At 43.2% G+C, this 26,233-nt stretch overlaps 1 protein-coding gene across 1 annotated transcript in view; it reads left to right on the top strand.

Moving 5' to 3' along the window:
* LOC119175990 (lipase maturation factor 1) overlaps window positions 1–26,233 on the top strand; it is a 98,587-nt gene that overhangs the window by 51,928 nt on the left and 20,426 nt on the right. Inside the window, exons 7-9 of the mRNA XM_037427085.2 lie at window positions 1,843–2,010; window positions 9,367–9,532; window positions 18,080–18,230. Of these exons, the coding sequence (XP_037282982.2) occupies window positions 1,843–2,010; window positions 9,367–9,532; window positions 18,080–18,230 (485 nt within the window). The remainder of the gene's footprint in view (window positions 1–1,842; window positions 2,011–9,366; window positions 9,533–18,079; window positions 18,231–26,233) is intronic.

Below are 26,233 nucleotides of genomic sequence, written 5' to 3'. Positions count from 1 at the left end.
CTTCGATATGTGGATGATTGTTTCTGTGTTTTGCAACGGGATGCCCTGCCAGTATTTTTACAACAGCTAAATTCCGTGGAAGCTGCGATACAGTTTACCGTGGAAGAAGAATCAAACGGCTGCCATCCGTTCCTTGACGTCCTCGTGAAACGAGACGGTAGGCGCCTGACTTTCAGCGTGTACAGAAAAGAAACACACACCGGTCGTTTTCTAAGCTTCAATTCTGTGCACCCATCCTACCATAAACGTTCTGTTGTGTCTACACTCGTAAAGCGCGCTTGGAGGATTTGTTCTAAGGAAGAGGACGCAATAGAAGATGTTGAGTCTGTTTGACGGGAGCTGGCTACTTGCGGATACCCGCTTTCCTTCATGAACTCGGTGCAGCGACAACTGCAGCGTCCGCCTCAGTCACACACCATTGCTACGAGAAAACGCGCATCGGTGCCTTACGTCCCAGGCTTCAGCGAGACCCTCGCTCGGGTATTGCGCGGCTACGACGTACAAGTGGCTCACGTTCCGACACGAAAGCTCCGAGGCCGTCTTACAAATGTCAAAGATAAGTTGGACAGACATGATTTTCCCGGGGTGGTGTATAAAATTCCTTGCAAAGACTGTGAATATGGATACATTGGCGAAACGGGCAATTACAAAAGAAGGCTCCGGGAACATTTTAATGACGTCAAGAACAAGAAAGTAGCTTCTAATGCCCTCGCAAAACATGTTGCGTCTACTGGGCACGCTATCGACTGGGATAAAGCCTGCATCATTGCCACGGAAAGAAAGTTGTTACCACGATTGCACATGGAATCTCTGGCCATTCAAACTACTGTGCATACGTTGAACAGAAGTATTGGGGCACTCCCCCCTGTGTACGCGCGATGTCTGCAACACGTGATGAAACATGCATAAGAAGAGCGCACTACGCCATTTGCGGTCACTGTGAACAAGGCTCCCGTGTGGGGAGCCCAAGCGTCTTTTTAAGTTTTGTGTATTTCACCTTGGTCAGCGTTTTTGTTATTTTTCATTAATTTTGTTTCCCTTCAGTATGGCATTTCTCGCCTTCAAAAAAAAAACTTTTTTTATTGCAGCTCAAACACAACATTATTTTGAGAATTTGTGCCTCACAATTGAGAAACCCTATAGTATTTGGCTTTATTAAAGGAACTGACAATCAATTTTATGACATGTGTTTTCTTTAGTGCCATGGAAGCCTTACCAGTCAGAGTATTTAATAGTAAAATGGTAATGCAGAAAATTCCGTGAAACATTTTTTTTTTTTCCAGAATATTTCAATCCTCAGTGCTATTGTGATTATGTGTTTGAAAACAAGTAAGGTCTTATTTATCAAATTTGTGTTGTGGTAGTTCATGTTCATGCGCTGTGTGCATTATTGTGGCTTTGCATACCCTGCCAGTTTCACTTGTTTCTGCGAAGGCGGTGCTGCTTCTCAGCATCAACTCCATCTTGTTTTGTAATAAACGTGAAATAAAGTAGGATGGCCAATAATATACAGACTAACTTGAAGCGCGAATTATAGTCGGCTTGAACAAGAGCAGACTCGATACAGCAATCCAAGTTACTCTTTTGTACAGTAGTACCAAGACTTGTCTGCCAGGCAGCGTGCGATACCAATATATTAACTTTTAGCCACAGTTTAGATTTACAAATTCGTTTGTAATTTTGAGAACAATGGTGATTCTGTCACTATAATTCAGTCTTTTCATTTCCACTAGGATCTAGGTAATCACACGTCGTGACTGGCAATCAGTTACTTTAAAAGTTAAGGCCATTTTTTCTTTCTCTTTCTGATATGAATTATGAATGGTCTTGTATTAATTACAGACACAACCAGTGCCTAATCCGCTTAGTTACTACCTACACCAAACCCCACCTTTGGTGCACAAGTTGGAAGTCCTTGGGAATCACATCATTGAGCTGATTGTGCCATGGTTCGTGTTCCTGACGAGACCATTCAGGATAGCTTGTGGAATAATTCAGATATCATTTCAGGTAAGTGGAGTGAAATGTTGATATGACAAATTTTAGGGGACTGTGGCAAGATTGTTATTATGAAAGTTCGAAACGGCGAAAGTCATGGATTCAGTCATAATTGCATTCAAGCGTAGTAGACCTCCCACCTTTGCAGAGTTGTATCCTTGAACTTGCATCTTACAAAAATACACATGTAGATGAATTGGAAATTCACAGGCAATCCACAGTAATCAGGTACAGCTTCTATTTCGACAAATTAATGACTAATAAATAAATTTAAATGGTGCATAAGTTTTACATTTCATGAAATATCGTGTCCTCCATGAAAATTTTACCACCACCAAGACGTTCAGTTCAAAGCAGCAAACTAACCATTTGGGCTAGCTTGTATTAGTTCATTTTAATAAAAGAAATAGTCCACACTAGCATACAGGGACAAATAAAGAAAAAGAACGATGACACAGGCACAGACTTGTAGCTGGAAGTGTATTGAGAAAGCAAGGCATATATAGTTTACAGAATAAGCACATGGTAAGGTTTCTGTCACCCAAACAGAATGACTTTCCACATTATACAAATTCTTTAGAATACACATGCATTACACAAATCCTTGAGAATACACATGCGTCAAAATGAAAAAGTGCAAAGTTCAGCTGCAGTGTATATAGCTAGACAGTACACAGTGAACCAGTTTGACCATGTTTGCATTATAGCCAACGGTTTCAAGAACATCAGTAGTATGTTCTCTCTTTTATGTAAAACTATTGCAAGGTGACGGTAAAGCACCAACAACAGTAACAAAACTATACACTTTGTGAGAATCGGCAGTTTTATCCTGAGAGCCGTAAACTACAGCCTTCATGCAAACCGTAAAGGTCTTACCAACTGTATTAAAGACAGTGAGGCTGACCAGAAAATAAACATGGTAACCTCTCCTGCACCTCTGATAAGGCATGTTAGTGTGTGGATACTGCAAAAATAGGTTCCTGGTCCTTGTCAAAATGGTTCCTGATCAAGCGACAGAGGGCAAGTTGCCATGATGCTGTGGATGTGCTTTCATGCTCAAACATGCGGCCAACTGTTTAGCTGGCAGGGCTGATGAGAAGTGAGACCTGCTCATGGGGTAGGGAGGGAGCATTGTTGCCTCTGCAACATCAAAGATCACACACTTCTTCACCATGCTTCTTATGCCCTTCCTCATTGATCTCCTTCCATACTCTTTTAAGTTTTCTTATCCCATGCTCAACTATTGCAATGAAGTGTCTGAAGGCATCGTCTCCAAGTATACTGCTCTTATCGCCATAAACGATTCACTTATATCAAAGAATTGTTGGATTCAAAAGTGTGATACTGTAGTGCTGAGGGGCTGTTTAGTGTAAAAGTGAATTAAATAATGACCTTCCCCTGCAGGGGCGTCTGTGCAAGCAGGCGTTTGGTGTGTAGCGACACCACGGACCTGAGCTAACGGGGGGGTTTCGGCCCCCTCCAACGCCTAGCCGTGTCCGGGGAAAAGGGGATCCTGGGGTTGAGCCAATGCTGGGTGATTGGATCTGGAAGGCCCCCCAGCGGCGGCAACACACCCCTTTGGCCCTGACTTCACGTAGATGGCACCCCCAGATTGACCCGCCCTGGGGGAACCGGCAGTCGCCTTTTCCGGTCTCTACCTCACATCTTGGTCTTTTCTTTTACTTTAAATCTTTCCTGTCCTCTACTCACTTCCATTGACTTCCGTGTTTCCTGGCGGCAAGGGTTAACCCTGTGTGGCTATCCTACCTTGGATACACCATATTCGATTATAGTGGTGGCGTACAGCTGGCATCTGCAGGGCCTATACTTACAGAACCTGCAGCGTCCCCTTGTAGGACTGCATGGTGGGTAGCTGGCGCCGCTGTCGAAAATTAAACATTTACATGGCTAGTTTCTTCCCCCACTCCCTGATCGCCCTCAGAAAAGAGGGTGCACCGATGAAGTCTTCCACTTTTTTGGTCACCAGAGAGTATTTTTTCCCCGATTCTATGTTATCCACTGTGACACACTCGGCAAACCAGTGCGAACACTTTCACCTTTTCTAGTTTCCAAGTCTTTGTCGGAAATCTTTGACCCAAGATATAAAGCATCGAGAATGGCAAGTGGTGACCTCCTATTGGAGCTGCGCGACCAGAAACAATATGAGAGACTGCCTAATCTAGTGAAATTCAGAGATACCAAATTAATAGTAACCCCACACCGAACCATGAACACCACCAGTGGCGTTGTTTCAGATGATGACCTGTTAGGGCTGACGGAGGCTGAACTCCTGGAGGGTTTCAGCGAACAGAATGTCATCATGTCAAACGAATTAGGATGAGGCGTGATGGCAAAGAAGTCCAGACTAAGCACCTGATACTTACTTTCAATTCAAGTGTACTGCCAGACTCCGTTGAGGCTGGTTACATCAAGCTTCAAGTGAGGCCATATATACCAAACCCCCTCCGATGTTTCAAATGCCAGTGGTTCGGCCACAGTTCACAGAACTGCCGAGGCCACCTAACTTGCGTGAAATGCAGTGCTGAAGAACACACATCTGATGCCTGTGAAAACTCTCTTCACTGTGCAAACTGTAATGGGAAGCATGCCGCCTACTCACGGTCATGCCCATGCTGGAAAAAAGAAAAGGAAATTGTCACAATTAAAGTAAAACAAAACATTTCATTTAGGGAGGCACGAAGGCAGGTGTCCTGCCTACCAGAAGCCAGCTTTGCCGAAGTGGCGCATCAGGGGGCAACGCCACGACGGCCTCCGGCGGCTGTCTGGCACACGCGTAGTGAGCCAGCGGTGACACCATCCGCCCCCTCGGCGGTTGCAGCCAGTGCTACTCCGCCATCCAAGAAGGACCCACCAACCTCCGGACTGGGGGCCGCGAAGGTCTTGTTGCGAAGGTCTTGTTTTGAGGCAAGGCCCTCAAAACAAACGCAGCGTTCACAAGAGTGCGTGTCCAGCGCCACGCAAGAGGCAATGAACACAACACCTAGCATGAGGGTGCAGCCAGCGCCTAAGGATTGGCGCGACTCCGTCGACCGATCCAAAAAAGAAAAATCTCGTGTCACGGCCCCTGGAAAGGATCCGTGAGCTAACTTTCCATCCTTGAGCACACAGCACAAAACACATCTAAAATGGACACACACATCTTACATGGAGTGGAATGTGAGAGGACTTCTGCATAACCTCGATGATATTAGAGAACTTCTTAATAAACATACTCCAAAGGTGCTGTGTGTTCAGAAAACACATCTCAAGTCCACACAAACAAACTTTCTAAAGCAATATGCCATTTTCTGCAAAGACCGTGACGATGCTGCCGCTTCGTCGGGTGGTGTCGCTATAATAGTTGATAAAGGTGTTGCCTGTAAGCAATTAAACCTCCAAACTTCTCTTGAGGCAGTTGCTGTCCAAGCAGTGCTGTTCGGGAAGCTACTAACAATTACCCCTATTTACATTCCTTCGTGCTATCAACTTTCGAAGACACAATTTCAAAGCTTCATTGATGAACTTTCTCCGCCATATATAGTCGTTGGTGATCTAAATGCACATAATTCCCTATGGGGCGACTCCCGTTTAGATGCGCGAGGACGCCTAATAGAACACTTTCTGTTTTCGTCAGGTGCATGTCTACTGAACAAAAAAGAACCAACATATTATAGCACTACACACAACACATACTCTTCCATAGACCTGATTATTGTCTCGAGTACATTAATTTCATATTTGGAGTGGTTCGTTCTCAAGAACCCCTTTGGGAGTGACCACTTCCCGATTATGTAGAAGCTAACAAAAGAAGATACATGCCAAAAGTCGGCCAACTGAGAAATGTTCTGAGAAATTACATTTTTAGACGGAGATGACATTGCTGATTTTAATAATGACGCTGTAGTGAAACGTATTAAGCAAACTAACAAAATGACTAATAAGCGGCGCATTCCTTGGTGGAACAACTATTGTCGGAAAGCGCGCAATATTTAAAATAAAGCTTGGAGATTTACTCCGAAATTACCCAACGACTGAAAACCTCGTAAATTTCAAACAGGTTAAGTCCCAAGCCAGAAGAACACGTCGTCTTGCAAAGAAAGAAAGTTAGAATAGGTACATCTCCGGTATAAATTCTTACACCGACGAAAAGAAGGTTTGGAATAGGGTAAACAAGTTATTGGGTCAGGAGTCACATTCTCTACCCTTGGTAAGTAGCCGAGGAGAGAGCCTGGAGGAACAGGCGGACTGCCTAGGCGAACACTTTGAATATGTCTCAAGTGCATCACACTATACAGAAACGTTCTTAAGATTCAAAGAACGCGAAGAGCGGCAACCCCTTAAATGTAAACATCCATTCAGTGAGACTTACAACTGCCCATTTACATTAGCTGAACTTAAAACACCTCTTGCGTACTGCAACAACTCGGCACCAGGTGGCAAATCGTATAATATACGAAATGATCAAGTACCTTCACCCCGAAGCACTAAAAGCACTCCTAACCCTCTTCAATACCATGTGGAAAGCTGGGTATATTCCATTGTCATGGAAAGAAGCAATAGTCATCCCGGTACTTAAACAAGGCAAAGACCCATCCTTGGCCGCCAGCTACAGGCCAATAGCGTTAACAAGCTGTCTATGCAAACTATATGAGAAAATGTTAAACCGGTGCTTAATCCACTTTCTAGAAAGTAACAGAATACTAGATCCCCTTCAGTGTGGTTTCAGAGAGGGGAAGTCGACAATAGACCACCTTGTTCGCATAGAGAGATACATCAGAGATGCATTTATTCATAGGCAGTTTGTACTTTCGATATTCCTAGACTTAGCGAAAGCGTACGATACCAAATGGCGATTCAGGATTCTACGCGATCTCTGCAACATGGGCATCCATGGGAACACGTTAAACACAATTGAAAGCTATCTGTCTAATGGAACCTTTTGCGTAAATGTGGGAAATGCTCTCTCTAGATCATTTACCCAAGAGACTGGTGTTCCACAAGGGGGCGTGCTTAGTTGCACACTCTTCCTTGTAAAAACGAACTCCCTGCAGTCAGTATTTCCAAGCGCGATGTTTTATTCCGTGTATGTTGATGATGTGCAGATGAGTTTCAAATCATGCAATATGTCTGTCTGCAAACGACAAGTGCAGCTTGGAATGAACAAATTCTGTAAATGGGCGGATGAGAATGGTTTTAAAATAAACACCCAGAAAAGTACTTGCGTACTCTTCTCCAACAAACGAGGGGTAATGCCACTACCAAATGTTGCGATCAAGAAAGACCAACTCTCTTTGAGCAGCGAGCATAAATTCCTGGGAACCAGTTTAGATTCTAAGCTCACGTTTATTCCCCAAATTAAATATGTAAAAATGAAATGTCTGAAAGCGATGAACCTCCTAAAGCTCTTATCACGTACAACATGGGGTAGTGATCGGAAGTGTCTCTTCAAGTTGTACAAGCCTTGTCTGGTCGCGCCTTGATTATGCGTCTATAATTTATCATTCTGCAATGCCAAGTGCTTTAAAAATCCTAGACCCCATTCACCATCTGGGTATCCGACTTGCAACCGGTGCTTTCAGGACAAGTCCGATCCAGAGTCTCTATGTAGAGTCGAATCAGTGGTCACTTCACCTGCAGCGATCCTATAGCAGTTTCAAATATTTTATTTTAAATATTTTATAAAGGTACGCACAAACATCAAGCATCCTTCTTATTCAACTATAAACGATATGACCGCTGCCACCCTCTTCAATAATCGACCCGCTGCGAGAAAGCCGTTCTCTTTGCTAGCGAGAAACTTGAGTGAGGAAATGGGTGTTCCACTGCTAGAACTTTGTCCTATGCCCACAGCGAAACTTTTATGACCGTGGCAGTGGCAGCTTATACATTGTGACACTCATTTGTCGAGATCACTAAACATGCACCAGAAGCACATATTAAAATCCATTTCCGACAACTCCAGTCCAACTACTCATGCGTAGAATTTTATACCGACGCTTCTAGGTCGCATGCAGGGGTGGCTTATGCAGCCGTCGTACCATCCTTCTCAGAATCCGGTGTACTGCACCCGGAAACAAGTGTCTTTACGGCTGAGGGTTATGCACTATTGTTGGCTGTGAAGCATGTACGGAAATCAAACATACAAAAGTCAATGATACTTATAGACTCGTTCAGCATCGTAAATGCATTAAGATTACTTTTAGTATTCAGAAATCCGGTAATAATTGAGCTGTATTTCGTTCTGTGTACTGCGTATATGCCCAACCAGCATGTTACTATTTGCTGTCTACCTGGCCATAGAAGCATCGAGGGCAATGTGTTAGCTGACCAAGTGGCCACGTCAATTATATTGCGCGCTATTAACCCTACCGCTGCTGTCCCTGCAATAGATCTAAAACCCTTCCTACGTAAGAAATTGCGAAGCCACTGGCAACGCTTGTGGGACACAGAAATAAATAATAAGCTTCACTTGATTAAGCCGCGGTTGGGTTACTGGCCCTCCGCTACAAGAACACGGCGAACTGATGTCCTATTCTGTCGTCTCAGAATAGGACACACATATGATACCCATAGCTTTCTTCTGACTGGCGATGAACCTCCTACTTATGGTAGATGTGGCGAGAGGCTAACCGTCCTCCACGTCCTCCTGGAGTGTCTGGAAGCTGAAAGAGAAAGAACGAAATATTTTTTTTAGCATACTGCTATCATCTTCCTTTACATCCTATTATGTTTCTCGGCGAAGAGCCGCTTTTTTATGCAAAATCAGTCCTAAGCTTTCTAAAAGATGGGGTATTGAATGTTTTTAGCCCAACAAGCTCATAGCGCATCCTCTGTCCAGAAGATGCTGCTGTGATAGCAGCTTTCAATGAGCCCAGGCCTCCATGCCCTTGTTTTAAGGACTCTGCCGAAGCACTAGGGCTGCACGCCAAGTTTTTATTTCATATACGTATCATTTTTAATGAATTTTATGTCTCCATAGCTCACATCATTTGTCATTGGCATAATTTTACTCTATGTATATTTTACGCACCTACAGCGACTGTTTTTAGGCCCATTTACAGCCACGTCACATATGTTTTGTCCACACTGCGTAACGCACAGTTCATTATCATCGCTCTGGCGCTCTTTGGCCACATCTGGCCCTTGCGTCAATAAACTCTATTAATCAATCAAATGACGACCTTCATTCTGAGAAGTTCACTATTCTTCAGTTTTTATTAAATAAATATTTTTATGTTACATATATGTGTAACCAATCATTCTGAGATTTCAGGAAGGTTTTTTTTATGTGGTGCTTATAGAAGATTTCCTTGTACTTTTCAGCACTGCTTCTCAGGTGATCTCTAGTTGTGCATTCATTCTTGTCAGGTGATCCTGATTATGAGTGGAAACCTGAGCTTTCTCAACTGGCTGACAATCTTGCCATCGATCCCCTGCTTTGATGATGCTATGCTGAAATGGATGTTTAGCAAGAAGACTTCAAACCAAGTGGCATTGCTGGCAAAGGAAGCAGGGGAAGGAAAAGTGAAGCATAGTAAGTGACTCATTAGTTTTGCCCATTGACATATGAAGGCAAACAATTTTGCTGATAAATGTTCCTTTGTTGTGCCTGTATTCAAGCCTATTATTATAAGACCCTCTACGCATTTTTAAGAGCTACTGCTGACTGTACTTGGTATCAGTTAATGTCAGAAAGAGAAGAGTGCAAGTTGGCTAACCCAGTTGGCAGATAGTCAAGAAAGTTGAATATAGTGTCTAAATAAGGCATAGGTTTGCTTAAGCTCGTATTTGGGAGACTTACCTCCCATTTCTCCCCAGTGGCATGAACTGTCAAAGCCAGTACCTGATACCCACAGCTTACATGTAGAGCCTGTTTGTTGTCTGTCATTTCCATGTGTGCCCATGGTGGCATTGTCACAATCAGAAAAGCCAAGCAAAGTGAGCCTAAATGTTTCTGCAAGTGTTAACAATAGCAGGCGTTTGTTATTTCTACTAACCTCAATCAAATGCTGTCAAGGGCACACATGCTTCAAAAGGAGCGAAAATGTAACCATGGAAGAAGGGCAGAAAAGCAGCTCAATTCGCTACTAACAACTGAAATTTTCATTCAGAACACACGTTATTGAATGCTTATCCCAGATAACCCTCACCATGATGAGCAATGAAAACTGCCACTTAAAGCGGCACGTCATGAATAGGCACGTGGCATCGAAGGCATGAGTCGTGTTGGAGGGACTGACTCATATCAGCTGGGAAGGTTCTAGGTGCATAAGCCACCCCTTGATTAGGCTACAAGAAACCGAGATAGCGTTTCTTCAAAATGTGCCTGTTGACTGCGGCCTGCCTTAGGTGACAGTGTTTATCGGTTATCATGACGAAAGGTCCTCTGGGTTGAGCATTTTATACATGTGTGTTCTGAATAAAAGTTTCACTTGTTAGTTGTCCTTCATCCTGTTTTTATGCCCTTGTTTTGTCGTTGTATTTTTGCGACTTTTAACGTCTGAATCCGAACTAACTAGCCCTATACTTTATTTATTGTGTTGTAAGGAAAGCTTGCATCTATGATGAAAAAGTACAATGCCATTACCATAGTCTTCTATATACTACCTGCACAATCCATCTAGCAGTGTCACTCACCTTGCTTGCCTGACCTCTTTTAATCTCACCAATAATGCCCACTAGTGTTGCTGTCAGTATAGAATATTGAAATCTTGTGTGAGCCAAGATCACCATGTGCAAAAGGCACAACTTGCATACATATGGATGTTGGCAAGTTAATTAAAACATTATCAGATATGACACAGTGTGTTTGCCGTAATAAAGCAGTGGCTGAGGATAAAGGACAAAAAAAGTTTAAGGTGATAACTGTTGCCTGTAAAATGAAAAGGTTCAATTTATCTGCACAGTTTACTTCAAGCATGAGTGTTCTTGTGTCATCTCAATATTTATTGCCAGAGGAATGAGTTAAGGAGAGGAGGGTTGCCATGATCTCCCCCTGCAAACTAGTTCACGGGAAGTTCATGATAAAAAGTCTTATGTGAACCATGTATTTCATAAAAATGTCCATACTTTAATGACATGCATTTTATGGCAGAGGATCAAATGGTGTATCGCAAAGCACCAATTATGCAAAATATTGGCATTGAAGAGCATTGACACCATGATCAAAAAAGCTAATTGTACTCTGAAGGACTCATGAGTCGAATCACTCAGATCGTCAGACTTGAAGCCACGAGTCCAAGTCTGAGTGCGTCTGGATGAGTACTAATGCATTCATGAGTTTGAGACCAAAAGAGTTAGGTTGAGAAAAAGTAAAGTGATTCTGAGTCTAGGTCAGTTCGATTGCGGAAAGTTTTGGTGAGTCAGAGTTCGAGCAAGCCCTTAGAGCAAACTATATTTCTTGAGCTCCAACGTTTTTGCCGACTTATGATGAGAAGTATTCAAGCTTCAATCGTCATGATGTGCTGAAAACAGAATATGACCTTTTTTTTTAACACGATAGCATTAAAGAGCTCGTTTCTCAGAAACTCTGGCATTGGCATCGTTAGCAAAAAATTATCATCTTGTACGTGACTGAAAAATCGAGGATCTTTTGCGTGGCAAGCGGGTGTCCTACCACACAGCCACGCCTCTGCTTGTGAATACAGGGAAAATAACTTCCTTTGCTTGGAAATGCAGTGAAAGTAACTTTCATGCTTTACAAACACATGCGTCCTGTATACATGCTTCACAATACAAAATGAAATATTGCAGTAATAATGTGTGGTATAAGTGTACATTGCCATCGGGCATCAGAACATGTGATTATCATAATGACCTTATGGTTTAAACTCAGCCACTCACTGCAAAAGGTACATGCGTCAATGTGCCTTTTCCCTCAAAGCCGCATAATATAGCAAGTGTGTTTGAAGCACTAAGTGTTTGAAGTACGCACCAGGAACAGTATATTGCTATCGCATTCAACTCTTAAAGGGGAAGCTTAGGATCTGCCAATTTTTTCATTTTTTTTTTCTCTACTGTTACTATTAAGAGGACAGGCAAAAATGTCGTTGGCAAAACTTTTGCATCAAGACTGCTGTCACAGACAGCCCTTAGGCTTAAGCTGGAAATGACAACAATAAACATGTTTGTATTGCACTTTTCAAACTCCATATCGCTTTGTTGCTAGGCAGGCTAGGGTGCAATGCATTTTCACTACTTATTAAGCAAAAATGCAAGAAAGGATGGATAGATGGATGGACGAACTTTATTTGGTCCTTCGGAATGAACTTTAGCACGTTGCAAACCGCTCCCACGTCGGAACAGAAAGACCAAGTCTCTCTGCTGTGTCGCGGGCCCGTTGGACTGCCCATAACGGTTGTTTGAGTCTGGAGCTTGTGATAGCACCCTCCCATTTGAACGGCGTGATGACTTCCCCGCAATGTAATGCGGGGCACTGCCAGAACATATGTTCCAAGTTAGCTATATTATCCCAGAAGGAGCATGTATTAGTTGGCTGTATTTCGGGATAAATCCTGTTCAATAGCGCAGGGTTAGGGTACACTCCGACCTGTCAGCTTAGTTTCCTGTGTGGTGGAGGGTATTGTCCCCACACCAGGTAAAAATATTTTGTTAGCTTGTTATACAAGATGGTAGGGTCACAATTCTCCTGCACACCAGCGCCGTGCCCCCCAATAGCTACGTCTTTACTAGTCTTCGCGCAGCTATGTGGGCTGACTCATTGAGATTGATCGGGGCTCCCTCAATGCGTCCTATGTGAGTTGGGAACCAAATGAGCGTGTGTGGCTCAATCTCTTTGTCCCGAAGAATCCGCAAAGCTAGTTTTGATATTGTTCCATTGACAAATGCTCTGACCACCGATCTTGAGTTGCTGTAAAATGTGGACCTCCTGTTATCCAGCAAGGCCTATGCGATTGCTGCTTGCTCTGCTATGTCAGCCATTGTCGTCCGGATCGTTGTCGAGTTTGTGATATTGCCCTTGATGGTTGATGCTCACTGCCGCATACGCCTTCCCCTCGAGATACCGAGCCGCATTGACAAAGCAACAGTCCCCGGCATGTTCCTGAGTCCTTTGTAATAGAGCCTTTGCCCTGGCCTGTCTTCTATTCTTGTTATGCTCGAGGTGGACATTTCGCGAGATGGGGACAAGGGTGATTAGTTCTCGCTGTTGACGAAAAATGCTGCAGAAGCGAGATTTGATTTCCATCGGTGGAATCCCCAGCTTCCACAGGATGCTTATACCAGAACCCGTGGAGGATGGAGGACACCTGGCGAATTGCACCCTCTCCTGCGCCTCTGCTATTTCTTCCAGCGTGTTGTGCATGCCGAGATGAAACAGTCTGTCAGAGGTTGTGTACATGGGAAGCCCGAGAGCTCTCTTTATGACCTTTCTGATTAACGTGTTGAGTTTATCACACTCCGACCTCTGCCAGTTGTGTATAGAAACAACGTAAGTGAAATGGCGCATCAAAAAGGTGTGCACCAACCTTACCGGGTTATCTTCTCCAAGTCCCTGTTGCCTATTGGCAACCCTTATCAGTCTGATGGCATTGTCAGTTTTTCTAGCGAGTCTCGTAACCGTCAGGTTATTGGAGCCGTTCGACTGGATGGTCATACGTAGAACCCGTAGAGAGTCCACCCTGGGGATCAACCTGCCCTCACCTGTCCTAACAGTGACGTCAATGTCCTCTAATGGCTTCCATCTCACGGTTTGGGGCCCCTGCACTTGGGCTTGTACAGAAGCAGTTACAATTTTCGTGAGGAGCACCGAAGACTAGTCGGTTTTTTACTAGTTATTCGTGACCTCAGTAGCTTCCTGTAGCACAACCTCTATTTGTCTATCGCTGCCACCGTTACACCATATGGTGATGTCGTACGCATAGTGTGAATAATGCCATGGACTTCAGTCTTTGAGACAGACCAATCGTGGCAAAGTTAAAGAGGGTCAGGGGTAGTAATGAACCTTATGGCGTCTTTCTGAAGCCAAGCTTTACTGGATTCGAAACAAGATGACCGATCTTGAGAATAGCCTCTCTGTCTTCGCAAGAAAGGATGTCACAATTAAATGAGAACAATTCGTTGCGCATGTTCATTTAAAACCAAAGATATTTTCTAGAAACAGTTCATATGAAAGAGATCTAGTGATGGCGTAGTGGTTAGTGTACCAGCCTCGCGCTTAAAAGGTTGGTGGTTCGAATCCCGGTGCCACACAGTTTCCAACCAGATTTAAAAAAAAAATTATCCGCGTGATGATGGAACTGCATTAAGAGGCTTGGGGTGTGGCCTCACCGGTGACCACCGTAGGTAATGCACTTTCTCACGAGAGAAGGATTGGCCACCCTAGTGCAATATCTGGCCACTGCTTCCCACGTGCATACGTCAATTACCTATCGGTCCTCAGTCCCTAGCGGCTGCGAAGCAACTGAGCACGGCGACGGTCAGATCTGCAATGCAGCAGAGGGTGCTAATAATCTCTGGGTCTGGAGAAGCCGCCATTGAAATCTGAACTTGGCAAGGTTTAACGCTAGAACCTTTTCTAGTGAGGCGAGTGCAGCTGTATTATTAGAGGAGCTAGAGGGTGTTAAATAGGATGTAATAGGGCTCAGTGAGGTCAAGAAGATCGATGAGGCCTATACAGTGCTACAGAATGGGCACGTCCTTTGCGGCTTGGCTGACAGAAGAAAAGAAGTTTCTTTATTCACAAAAATATAGCTAGTAACATAGATGAATACTATAGCATTAATGAAAGGGTGGTAGATATCAGGATTAAACTCAATAAGAGATAAAAGATGAAAGTGGTACAGGCTTACGCACCTACATCCAGCCATGATGACGCGTTCGTTGAAAGCGTCTATGAAGTCGTGGAAACAGCAGTGAGTAAGGTAAAAACACAGTATACTATACTGATTGGTGACTTCAATGCCAAGGTAGGGAAGAAGCAGGCTGGAGATCACGCAGTAGGAGACTATGGCATTGGTTCTAGAAATGCCAGAGTGGAGTTATTAGTAAAATTTGCAGAACACAATAATTTACGGATCTTGAATACTTTCTACCGAAAAGCGAGGGAACCGTAAGTGGACATGGAGAAAGCCCAATGTCAAAAGTAAGAACGAAATAGACCTTACGATGAGTGCACACTCAGGCATCGTGCAGGATGTGGAAGTGCTTGGCAAGGTATGATGCAGTGACCATTGAATGGTACGGTCTCGAATTCGGCTAGACTTGAAGGAACGACAGAAACTGATACGCAAGAAGCGAATCAATAAGCTAGCACTGAGAGGGAAAGTACAGGAATTCAGAGTCTCGCTTCATTACAGATATTTGACTCTTATTGAGGAAACCAGCCTTACGTTGATGCTGTAAATGATAATCTGATGAGTATCATTATGGAGTGTGTAGTGGACGTTGGAGGTACAGTAGTTAGACAGGACACTGAAAAGCTGTCCCAGCAGACGAAGAACTTCATTAAAAAAGGTCAAAGCATGAAGCCCTCAAATATAACAGACAAAATAGAACTGACAGAGCTTTCGAAGTTAATTAATAAGGGTAAGGTATCCGATATACGAAGATATAACATTGAAAGAATTCAACACACTCTAAATAACAGAGGAAGCATCAAAGTGGTGAAGAGGAAACTTGGGATAGGCAAAAACCAGATGTATGCACTAAGGGACAAGGAAGGAAAAATAACTATCAATATGGGTAGGATAGTTAAAATAGTGAAGGAGTTTTACAGAGATTTGTACAGCAGCCGGGGCAACCGCGACCTTAATATAAGAAGTAGCAGTAACCCAGATGACATCCCATCAGTAATGATAGACGGAGTCAGAAAAGCTTTGGAAGGAATACAAAGAGGCAAAGCTGCTGATGAGGGTAAGGTAACATCAGATATGGTGAAAGACGGAGGACAGATATCTTGAAAGAATGCTAACATCATCTTAATTCATAAGACAGGAGATGACAAGGACTTGAAAAATTACAGGCCAATCAGCTTGCTCTCCATTGTATACAAGCTATTTGCAAAGGTAATTGCTAACAGAATTAAGACATTAGAATTCATTTAACCAAAGGAACAAGCAGGATTTCGAACAGGCCACTCAACAATCGACCACATTCGTACTATCAATCAGGTAATATAGAAATGCTCATAGTACAGCCAACCACTATACATAGCTTTCATAGATTACGAGAAAGCGCTTGATTCAGTAGAAATATCAGCAGTCATGCAGACACTACATAATCAGGGCGTTGACAAAGCATATATATAAACATCTGGAAGAAATCTACAAAGGATCAACTGCTACCATAGTGCTCCATTAAGAAAGCGACAGAATGCCAATCAAGAAGGGTGTAAGGCAGGGGGATACAATCCCCCAATGCTATTTACCGCGTGCTTACAGGAGGTTTTCAGAGGCCTAAAATGGGAAAAGTTAGGGATAAGAGTGAATGAAGAGGACCTTAGTAACCTGTGCTTCGCCGATGATATTTCATTGCTGAGTTACTCAGGGGACGAATTACAAATTACATTAGACAAGGAGAGCACAAAGGTAGGTCTTAAAATTAATCTGCAGAAAACGAAAGTAATGTACAACAACCTCGGAAGAGAAGAGCGCTTCGAGATAGATAATACTAGTGCACTTGAAGTTGTAAAAGACTATGTCTACTTAAGACAGGGAATAACCGTGGAGCCAAACCACGAGATTGAAGTACAAGTTGAAGTATAGGAAGAATGGGGTAAAGCACATTGGGCTAGCACTCTCAAATCATGACTGGTAGATTGCTACTATCGCTCAAGAAGAAGGTATATAGCAGCTGAATATTGCCAGTACTTACCTATGGAAGAGAAACATGGAGGCTTACAATGAGGGTTCAGCTTAAATTGAGGACAACACAGCGAGCAATGGAAAAGAAAATGATGGGTGTAACCTTAAAAGACAAGAAGAAAGCAGAGTGAATCAAAGAACAAACCGGGGTTAAGGATATCATAGTTGAAATCAAGAAGAGGAAATGGACATGGGCCGGGCATGTCATTTCAACCACTGGTCATTAAGGGTAACCAACTGGATTCCCAGAGAAAGCAAGCGGGTTAGGGGACACAGAAAGTTAGGTGGGCAGATGAGATTAAGAAGTTTGCGGTTATAAAGTGGCAGCAGCAAGCACAAGACCGAGTTAACTGGTGAAAAATGGGAGAGGCCTTTGTCCTGCAATGGACCTAGTCAGGCTGATGATGATGATGATGATGATGATGATGATATTTCAACTGGGATGGGTGAAGCATATACGTACAAGGAATTTTATGATGCAACAACTAATGAACACTTTTGGTAGCCTTTATGTATTAACAAATTTTACAAGCCCTCTGCTAGTGAGATGATATAGTGTCCTATTCGTTTGAATCTTTCTCTCAAATAGTCACTATTTGTAAATACAAATATTTTTCAAATCGTTTATGAATATAGTATTTCAAATTGCCACTGCAGCTCAGTAAGCATGAAATTGGTGCGAACATTTGGTAAATTTCACCCCCAATCGCATAGTATAGGCGTATAACGTAACTGTTTTTGCAGTACAGTGGGACACAATGCTGCAGGATACTCCGTTCAGGGAGCCAGACTTTACTGGCTATACAACAACCGTTTTCACATTCAAATGATTTCTGTCCATGTTAAGAACCTAGCGATTTGTTTAAAATGCTTCATTTGCACTTTTAATGCTAAGATGTCAAGTGTTAGAATGTGGACATCATTTTGTAATAATTGCAAAAAAGACTTGCATATTCGCTTTGGTTTAACTCACTTTTGGCACTATTTGATTTACATCTAATCTGGTCTTGAAAATTGATAAAAATGAAAAATCTTGAAAATCGGCAGTGTGATTTCATCTATTAAAAATGCAAAGCCAGTGTTATCTAGTGGGTGGTGAAGGCTAGTGGAATGAGACAAGTAATGCTGTAAGGCCTGCTACATTGACACAAAATTTATGAAAGTATTGCTGTAAGGCCTGCTACATTGACATAATATTTATGAGTGCCATTTTTATTATGTAAGTGATTGGAAACATCGTTTCCTGACCATCTTTACAGGCAAAGGAAGGAAGGCTACGAATATGGCCCTCGCACTGTGCCTATGTTTTCTAAGCATACCAGTTGTGATCAACCTTGTCTCACCAAACCAGCAGATGAACACATCCTTTGAGCCCCTACGTTTGGTTAACACCTACGGAGCATTTGGAAGGTACTTGGGTTATTGTGTCACTTTTAATCCCTTTTCTTTTTCCCGCATTTTGCACAGTTTCTATACATGCTAAAGGTTATATGATTACTACATCTAGATCTTAGCAGCATGTTATCTAAAATTAATAGAATGTCCTTTTACTAATTTACATTTGAACTTGCAAATATGTATTAACAATGGGGTATAAGCAAGAGGGTCAGATACAGTGTGTTATCCCACCTTTTTCAAAGTTTGCAAGTGCATATTAAAATAAGTATTAGTTAACTCACCTAAATCCAAATCCATTTGCTAGTTGAGCTAGTATTGAAATCATTTGAGTCACCGGTATTTTGGTGGTTTTTGTAATGCCTCAAAGCTCTTGTTCACACCCAGTCTTTTCTTTGGGAGTTGAATCTACAGCTCCTGACCAGCCTCAGCACAGTGTGGTATGCCACTCCACCAATAGTGACACTTGTAGTAGTGAGCGATTTTGCAGGTTTGTCTTGGTGAGGAGGACGTTCATTTACACCTCATGCCTTTCTAATATAGTATGGACCGCTTATAACGTAAGTTGCGGGAGTCGCGAATATCCGCACTATAAGCGGTACCGCACTATAACCAAAACAACCTTTTTCAAGGGCCACACTTGTGCAAAACGTGTTCAGCGTTCCCTAGTGTTCCCTACGGGGACCACAGCCAATGAAGACAGGGTAAGCCGGACAGCAGCAGCCTCCTACTCGCACCAAAACCAACAGCCTCTGCTATCCACAAAATTTGAACAGGACCTCACAAGCATATGCGCACAGGTACAAACACTCGCACAAGAAAACAAACACCTAAAAAATTTAGTGACACAACTCACACAAAAACCACAGGAGACAGTGCCACACCAAGCTATTGCAGACCTGATACACCACGTCAAGGCCATCTGCACCCAGATGCAAGCCTTCATGAATGACATACGCACTCAGTTGGAACGACTCCCAAAGACTGCGCTTCAAGGCTTACATGTAGCAGTTGCAGAAATAGAAGCACCTGACAACAGCAACCACAAGGCTAAAGACAAGATTCAACCCACTGAACTACTCAATAGGCTACGACAGAACCAGCACAAGATAACCTCTACAACAGGGTCAAGCCAAATATCTCAGACTCAAACAAAATCAACCAAAATCTCTAGACGTGCCTAGACCATGCTAGCAAGTCAAAGGAAGCTTAGAACTCTAGCAATGGAACTGCTGTGGGTATCGAAGGAAAAGGGGCTGCTGACACAACTGATTGCTCAACCTTCAAGGCCCCCAAGGGTCATCACCCTACAAGAGAAAGGCACACAAATTGAGTTTTCGGTGAGTGTTTCTGCTACACAACAATAATCGTCATCTACTTCGAGTACTATTCTCGTGCTATCACCACGGTTCCAGTAGTTCGGGGTTGCAAACGGCGCGCCATTATCAGTGTGACATAGCATTCTTAACAGGAAAGCAGCCAACGCCGCATCTTCAAGAGAGGAAATGCGAGCAAGTCAGATGACGATTATTGTTGTGTAGCAGTACTACTCCCCAAATGCTTCATTTTTTTCTTAGACTGTACACGACCAACACTACAGGGATATGAGGCATATCACTCAAGTCAAGATGAAAAGTGGAAGGTAGCCACAAGTGGATAAAAACATCATTATACAACAATGGAGGACAGCATAGATGTACTGCATGTACTGCTTGAACTCATCTATAAAGACAACCAGAAACAAAGTGCCTTCATCCTAAACATCTACAGCCCCCCCCCACGTCAAAGGCGGGCTACCATTGCCAATCTCTTCAGGGACAACCTTTGCCTCGCCATAGACAGCCTACTAGTCATTATGGGCGACTTCAATGCGCAGAACATGCTATGGGGATACAATAGGCGTGATTGGAAAGGCCTCCAGATAGAGACAGTGATGGAAACGTGTCAACTCGCGCTCATCGCAGACCCAAGCACACCGACGAGGCAAACAACTCAACACGTGACACATTACCTGACCTCACTTCCATCACACAAACCACACGAGCTGAATGGCTCAACACACTCAGAAACTTGGGAAGCGATCATTACATACTGAACATAACACTACAGACTAGACGCCTATGCAAGCAGATCGGCAAAGCCAAGTTAAGAGAACAGGGTAAGCAAAAATATTGAAAAAAAAATCATTCCGTTATTTAGGTTATTTGAAATCTGCAGCTTTTTCTGAACCAAACCAGAATCAGTCATTTGTTTGTCTTAGTACAATTTTTTTTTCTCTAAAAATGACATAGTATTTCAAAACTTGTGTGGCGACCTGCCATGCCCCTATTCTTATGTAGCAAGGGATTTCTTGCAATCCAAGCATCATAGCCATATGGAGAAGTTACAGTTTGCAAGCCAGAGTGGATTTGGCACATTCAGAGAAGAATGGGCCCACAACTGCGAAAACGAAAGAAAGCAGAGGCATCAAGCTTTCTGTCGGAAAATCTATATCTGGTCGGGGACAACTTAGTGACGTCATCATAGACAAGCATCAAAGCTATTATTGTTGGGCCATTAAAAGAAATAGAGCCAACTTGGACAACATGCAGAAGGATGTCGGGTCCACATATTTTCACGTGGAATCAGAGGATACCAATCAATCCCACGGCCTCTGCTCAAAGGATGCCGAAACTTGGTGTAAATTCAACAAAGCCCAGTTGAATAGTGAACCATTCATTCATAACGAACAACTTTCAGCATCTCTTGTTGAGGCTGTTAAGCCAAATTATCTGGAACTAGCTAATTCAGAATTACTTGCTAAATGCCTCCATGGGAAAACTCAAAACCATAACGAGTCGTTGGATTGTCGTGTGGGAGTGTGCTCTAAGAAAACATTTTCCTCGGGCACCAAACACCGTAAATATGCACTATTGATGCTGTGTTCACTTTCAATGATGACAATATAGCCCATGTGAATGTGCTGAACTATTTTGAAATTTCGCCAGGGCACTTCACAGTGCAGGGATTACGCACTCTTGAACTGCATCGACAGTACTGTGCTGGCGCGACTGCATAGGAGGCGACAAATGAGGCTCGCCAGGCAAGACGTTTCAACATAAAAAGAAAAGATGATATTGGTGATGAGTATCTGACTAGTGCCTATCAAACGGGTTCATCAATTTGCTGTTACCTCGTTGTACTTCTGAAATAATTCAGATTTTCACTTTTAAATGTGATTATCTCAGAACATGCTTTTTTTTACTATGTTCCTTTTTCTCTGCAACCACAGTATCTAGCATCATAGATTTTGGCCAGTATTTAGATAATGTAATAGTAAATGTACTGAAGTAGAAATATTGTGTGAGGAAGTGCTCTTCTGGAATACGACATCTACCTAACAGTTATAATCAAGTGATAATTAGGTACCTTTAAAAAAAATTCACAAAAATGAGCATTATAATTTTCAGTGCTAAATCTGCTTCAGTAAGAAGAGGAATGGCTCATGATCACAATGATAGTAAAACAATTACTGTAGCTCTTGTTATGGAGAAAAAAGTACATAAACTTCGCCTAAGATACGTGGTGGGTTTAGGGCTTACCTTGTTTCCTTAACTGACTGGCGAAAAATAAGGGAAGCCCAAAAATGGGACGAAGACTCAGTCACAAACTTGTAAGCCTAGTGCAACAAACTTTGCCAACATCTTTAACACCATACAAAAGAAATAATCCGAACAACAGAGATTCTGGGGGTGGATTCTCATTTACTACATCTTCGGAACGCCAGACGAGGGCTTACCCGTTGCTGGAAAATGCAGAACAACAACAGACAACTGAGGACATGCCTTGGGAAATAACAGCGTAAGCGGAAGAATATGCCATGCAACTCGCCTCGGCGAACTTATATAAATTCTGCGACTCCCTAGATGGTACCCTTGGTACAGCCAAGACATGGCACATCCTCAAAGCCATCCTTGACCCCACGGAAACTAGAGGGGAGGGACATAAGGCTCTTTAGCAATTACTACACACTTACCCTTGCAGCCAACAAGACCTCGTCGATGCCATCAAGCCCAAGTGCTATGTAAATCCTGCTCCCACAGAGCCATGTACAACATTATATGTGAGACAACCAGACTGAACAATGGATGAACCTATAACTGAAAATGAATTGACAGTGGCCGTTGCAGCTGCCACCCGTAACACGGTGGCGGGTGTAGACTGAACTACAAACGCCATGATAAGAAATCTCAGCGCCAAGTTTATCGCTGCACTCCTGCCTTTTATCAAAAAAAACTGAGAACGAGGCACTGTGCCAGTGATGTGGAAACACGCAAAAACAATGATGATACCCAAACGAGGCAAAAAGCTGGCAATCGAAAACCTCAAACTCATTTCGCTGACATCCTGGCTCTGCAAGATGTACAAAAAAATCGTGAACACAAGACTACAGAAACACTTAGAAGATAATAAGCAGCTGCCCGACAGCATGTTTGGTTTCCATGCTGGCCTGTCCTCGCAGGATGTATTACTCCAAATTAAAAAGAGGTTCTCAGCAACGTTCTATGCAACAGAGAACACATCCTCTTAGCCATCAGCACCAAAGGTGCTTTTGACAACATCAGCCAACAACGGAAGGGCTCACCAACACCAACTGCGGCGAGAGGTTTATTCAAAGCTGGTTAAGCCACCTCACAGCAGAGTTGATGATCGGAGAGCTCCAGACCCCTGCATAAGAACCTCCCCTCAACTAGGGCATGCCGCAAGAAACAATAACATCACCAACACTCTGCGACGTCGCCATGACTGGCCTTACAAAAAAATTGCAAGAGGTAGAAGACCCCCACCATTGCCTTTTATGCAGATGACATGACACTCTGGACCACGAAAGGATCACTTGCTGAAAAGGAAGAGTGCCTGCAAACTGCAGCCAACATCATCCAAGAATATATAAGCCAATGGGGTCTAGAGTACACCCCAGAAAAATCAGACATCTTACGTGTCTACGCAGTCCCCACAGACCCATAATGCAAACTTGAGGTCTACCTCAATGGAAACCTCATACCAGAAAAACTTTTGATCAAGATCTTGGGCACGTGGCTGCAAAGTAACCAACTAGCCACCCAACAGCATCTCCTCTAAACCAGTGTAAGGGCTATATCCTACAAGATATCTCAAGTAACATCTAAAAGCATGAAGGAAAGAGACCCCCTCCAACTTGTTCGATGCCTGGTAGTAAAGCAGAATAACATACAAGCCTGCCCTTTTATAATCTCACAAAATCTTAAACAAAAGGGGCCGACACCCTCTTGTGAATGGCAGTCAAGACTGCTGTGTGCCAACGAGTACATCCGCTGAAAAATTGATGGGACTGGGGCTTCATAAAACCCTCAGCGAACACACTGAAAGTGTTCATCTCTCACAACAAGAAAGACTTGAGCATACTCACACGGGCCGACAGGTCCTTCAGAACTTGGCTCGAGCCTCGACGAGAGCCGAGGAAACCTGTGAGATACCTTGTCACGTGCGGGAGATATATCACGTTGCCCCAATTTCACACAACATGGACCCCAGCCTTCACAGCGGCAGAACGAGAGCAAGGGCTCTCTACTTTCAGAAAACCTATAGATTCCAAAATACGGCCCATTTTATGGATGCTGCCATGTATGGGGCGACAACTAAAGGAGCAGTGGCAGTAGTATGTGACCACCGAGGCCACGTTATCTCTGGTGCATCAGTCTGCCCTTGCAAGATCATAGAAGCTGAAGAGCTGGCCATTGCACCTGCCATCTGCGAAGGACTCCATGAAAACAAGCCACTGACAATACTCACGAACTCCCAGCAGGCCTGCGGGAACTTCCTGCATGGCAGAATTAGTGCGCCTGCTGCACATGTCTTGGCACAAATACCAAATGAAGATGAGGAAGACTCCGACATAAAGACCGTCATATGGATACTAGGACACTCTGGTATCACGAGTAACCTGCACGCCAACGGGGCAGCTTGAGGCTTCATATGGAACTGAGCGCGCCTTACGTTTACTGCAGCGAAACTAGAGCCAGTTGGCTTCCAGTATGCCACAATATTGAAATATCACAGAGGGCGACGCCTACGGTATCCACCACCTCACCAAAAGCTTATGACGGAGGAGGCCACTGCGTGGCGTAGACTCCAAGCCATAACCTCTAAAAACCTACACACACTACATTGCATGCACTCGTCTTACAAAGATGAATGCCCATGGTATGGAGTTACACCAACCCTGTATCACATCACACGAGAGTGCACACTACACATTCTCAAACACCACAACATGAACACCGCGAGTGAGCAATGGGAAGCGCTGCTGTCCAGCTCGGCCCTCGATGACCAGATCAGGCTCGTCTAGAGAGCCGAGCGGATGGCTCATCCAAAGAGCCAGTGGAGCCCTAGACTAAAAGCCGCGATTATCAGCAAAGCCTCTTCGGAGCAGCCCACAGGAGATTTCTTTGCCTGTATATAAATAAAGTTTGTCATCATTATCATAATCTGCATGTAACTTTTTTGCAAAGGTGGTTTCATGTAGTGAAAAGCTACTAAGCCGTGAAAGCACCTTTTTATTGGAAATCTGCATTGCCGCGAAGCCCCACTTATCACCCCCACATATCACTCTCGCATCGATTCACCATTTTCAACGTTTAAAAGCTTGTTATACCAGCTTATATGCTCCAAGTATAGTGAATATTGAAACATTACATATTTTATGGGTTTTACCTGGATTCTACTAAAAGTCAAATCTTACTACTATTCAAGGTTGTTTCCACTTCTTCTGAATCAAAGAAAAAAAATGCCATTTGCACAGGCCTCGTTTCAATTTTAAAAGTATATCTAATGTGCAGGTTAGTTAGGTCATGACAAATATGCCCATTTTCTAGTATTACATGTAATATGTCCTATTCGAATTCGATTATGAATTATCTGGCCAAAATCAATATTTGCTTCAAACCTGAAATTCACTATTTGCACAAGCCTACAAAAGAGCATTAAATGCACAGTTGCTCAAATGAAATGAACAAAGCCAAAGCAATTCACACGCTGAAAGACACACTAATGCATTGAGAAATGCACGAAACTTCACGTGCAGCTCATCCAGCATTGTGAAATGACATTCGCATACCATTGCAAAAGCCCACAATGTGAATGAATGGCATGAGCCCTGCCATCAAGAACCTCCATGTTAGCTCAGTGCTGATACTAGAGCCATCAACATGCACCATTTGAACGATTTTTCATGAAAGCATGGCAGGCTATTTGCACAGAAACCTGGATCTTCTTGTAATTTCGCAGAATAGTAGGATAGACAGAAGCAGTTTAAAAGTAGCCTTTCTACTATAGATTGCGTAAAATCATTTGAAGGATTCATTTGCTTCTTAAATAAAAAGAAATGAAAGGTAAAGCAACACGTTGAAATTTGTATGACAGTCAGTGACTACACATAACCGCTTTTGAAAAGTTTAAAATGCACAATCACATAGATTTGGATTGTCCCTGCAATTTGTCATGCATGTGTTGTAATTGTGGTTCTTCATCTAAATGCCATCGTATTGGCTTTCACATTTTTAGTATGCACTGTAGTAGCCATTTCTGGCCCGATTTAAAGGGCCCCTCACCAGGTTCAGAAATTGCGAATAAATTTAAATTTGCAGCATAGATTGCTTGTAGGAAATCATGTCTGCAACAAATGATGATGTACCTGCACGGCACAAAAGTGATTGAAACTTGAAACAGAATGCCATGTGGCCTTTTCACGTGAGCTACACCTGAAAGAGATTGGGAGGCAACACACACACCTGCCTATGCTGTAGGCGCTCCTCAAAACTTGCGTGGCTGGTTGGCATGTGCATGCAGACCAACCCTAGAACATCATTGACCCTGACGCATGGCTTCAGTTCTTTATGCACAGCACATCACATAATACAAGTACTGCAAGTGTGCCAAGGAGCAAAATAGAAAGAGGAGAAAACAGTAGGTGAGGCTCGTTATGTTAACAAGATGTGCTC

Source organism: Rhipicephalus microplus, chromosome X (assembly GCF_043290135.1).
Source record: "Rhipicephalus microplus isolate Deutch F79 chromosome X, USDA_Rmic, whole genome shotgun sequence".
Taxonomy (NCBI): domain Eukaryota; kingdom Metazoa; phylum Arthropoda; class Arachnida; order Ixodida; family Ixodidae; genus Rhipicephalus; species Rhipicephalus microplus.
The sequence above is the reverse complement of the archived record's forward strand: the minus strand, read 5'-3'. Positions and strand labels throughout refer to the sequence as shown.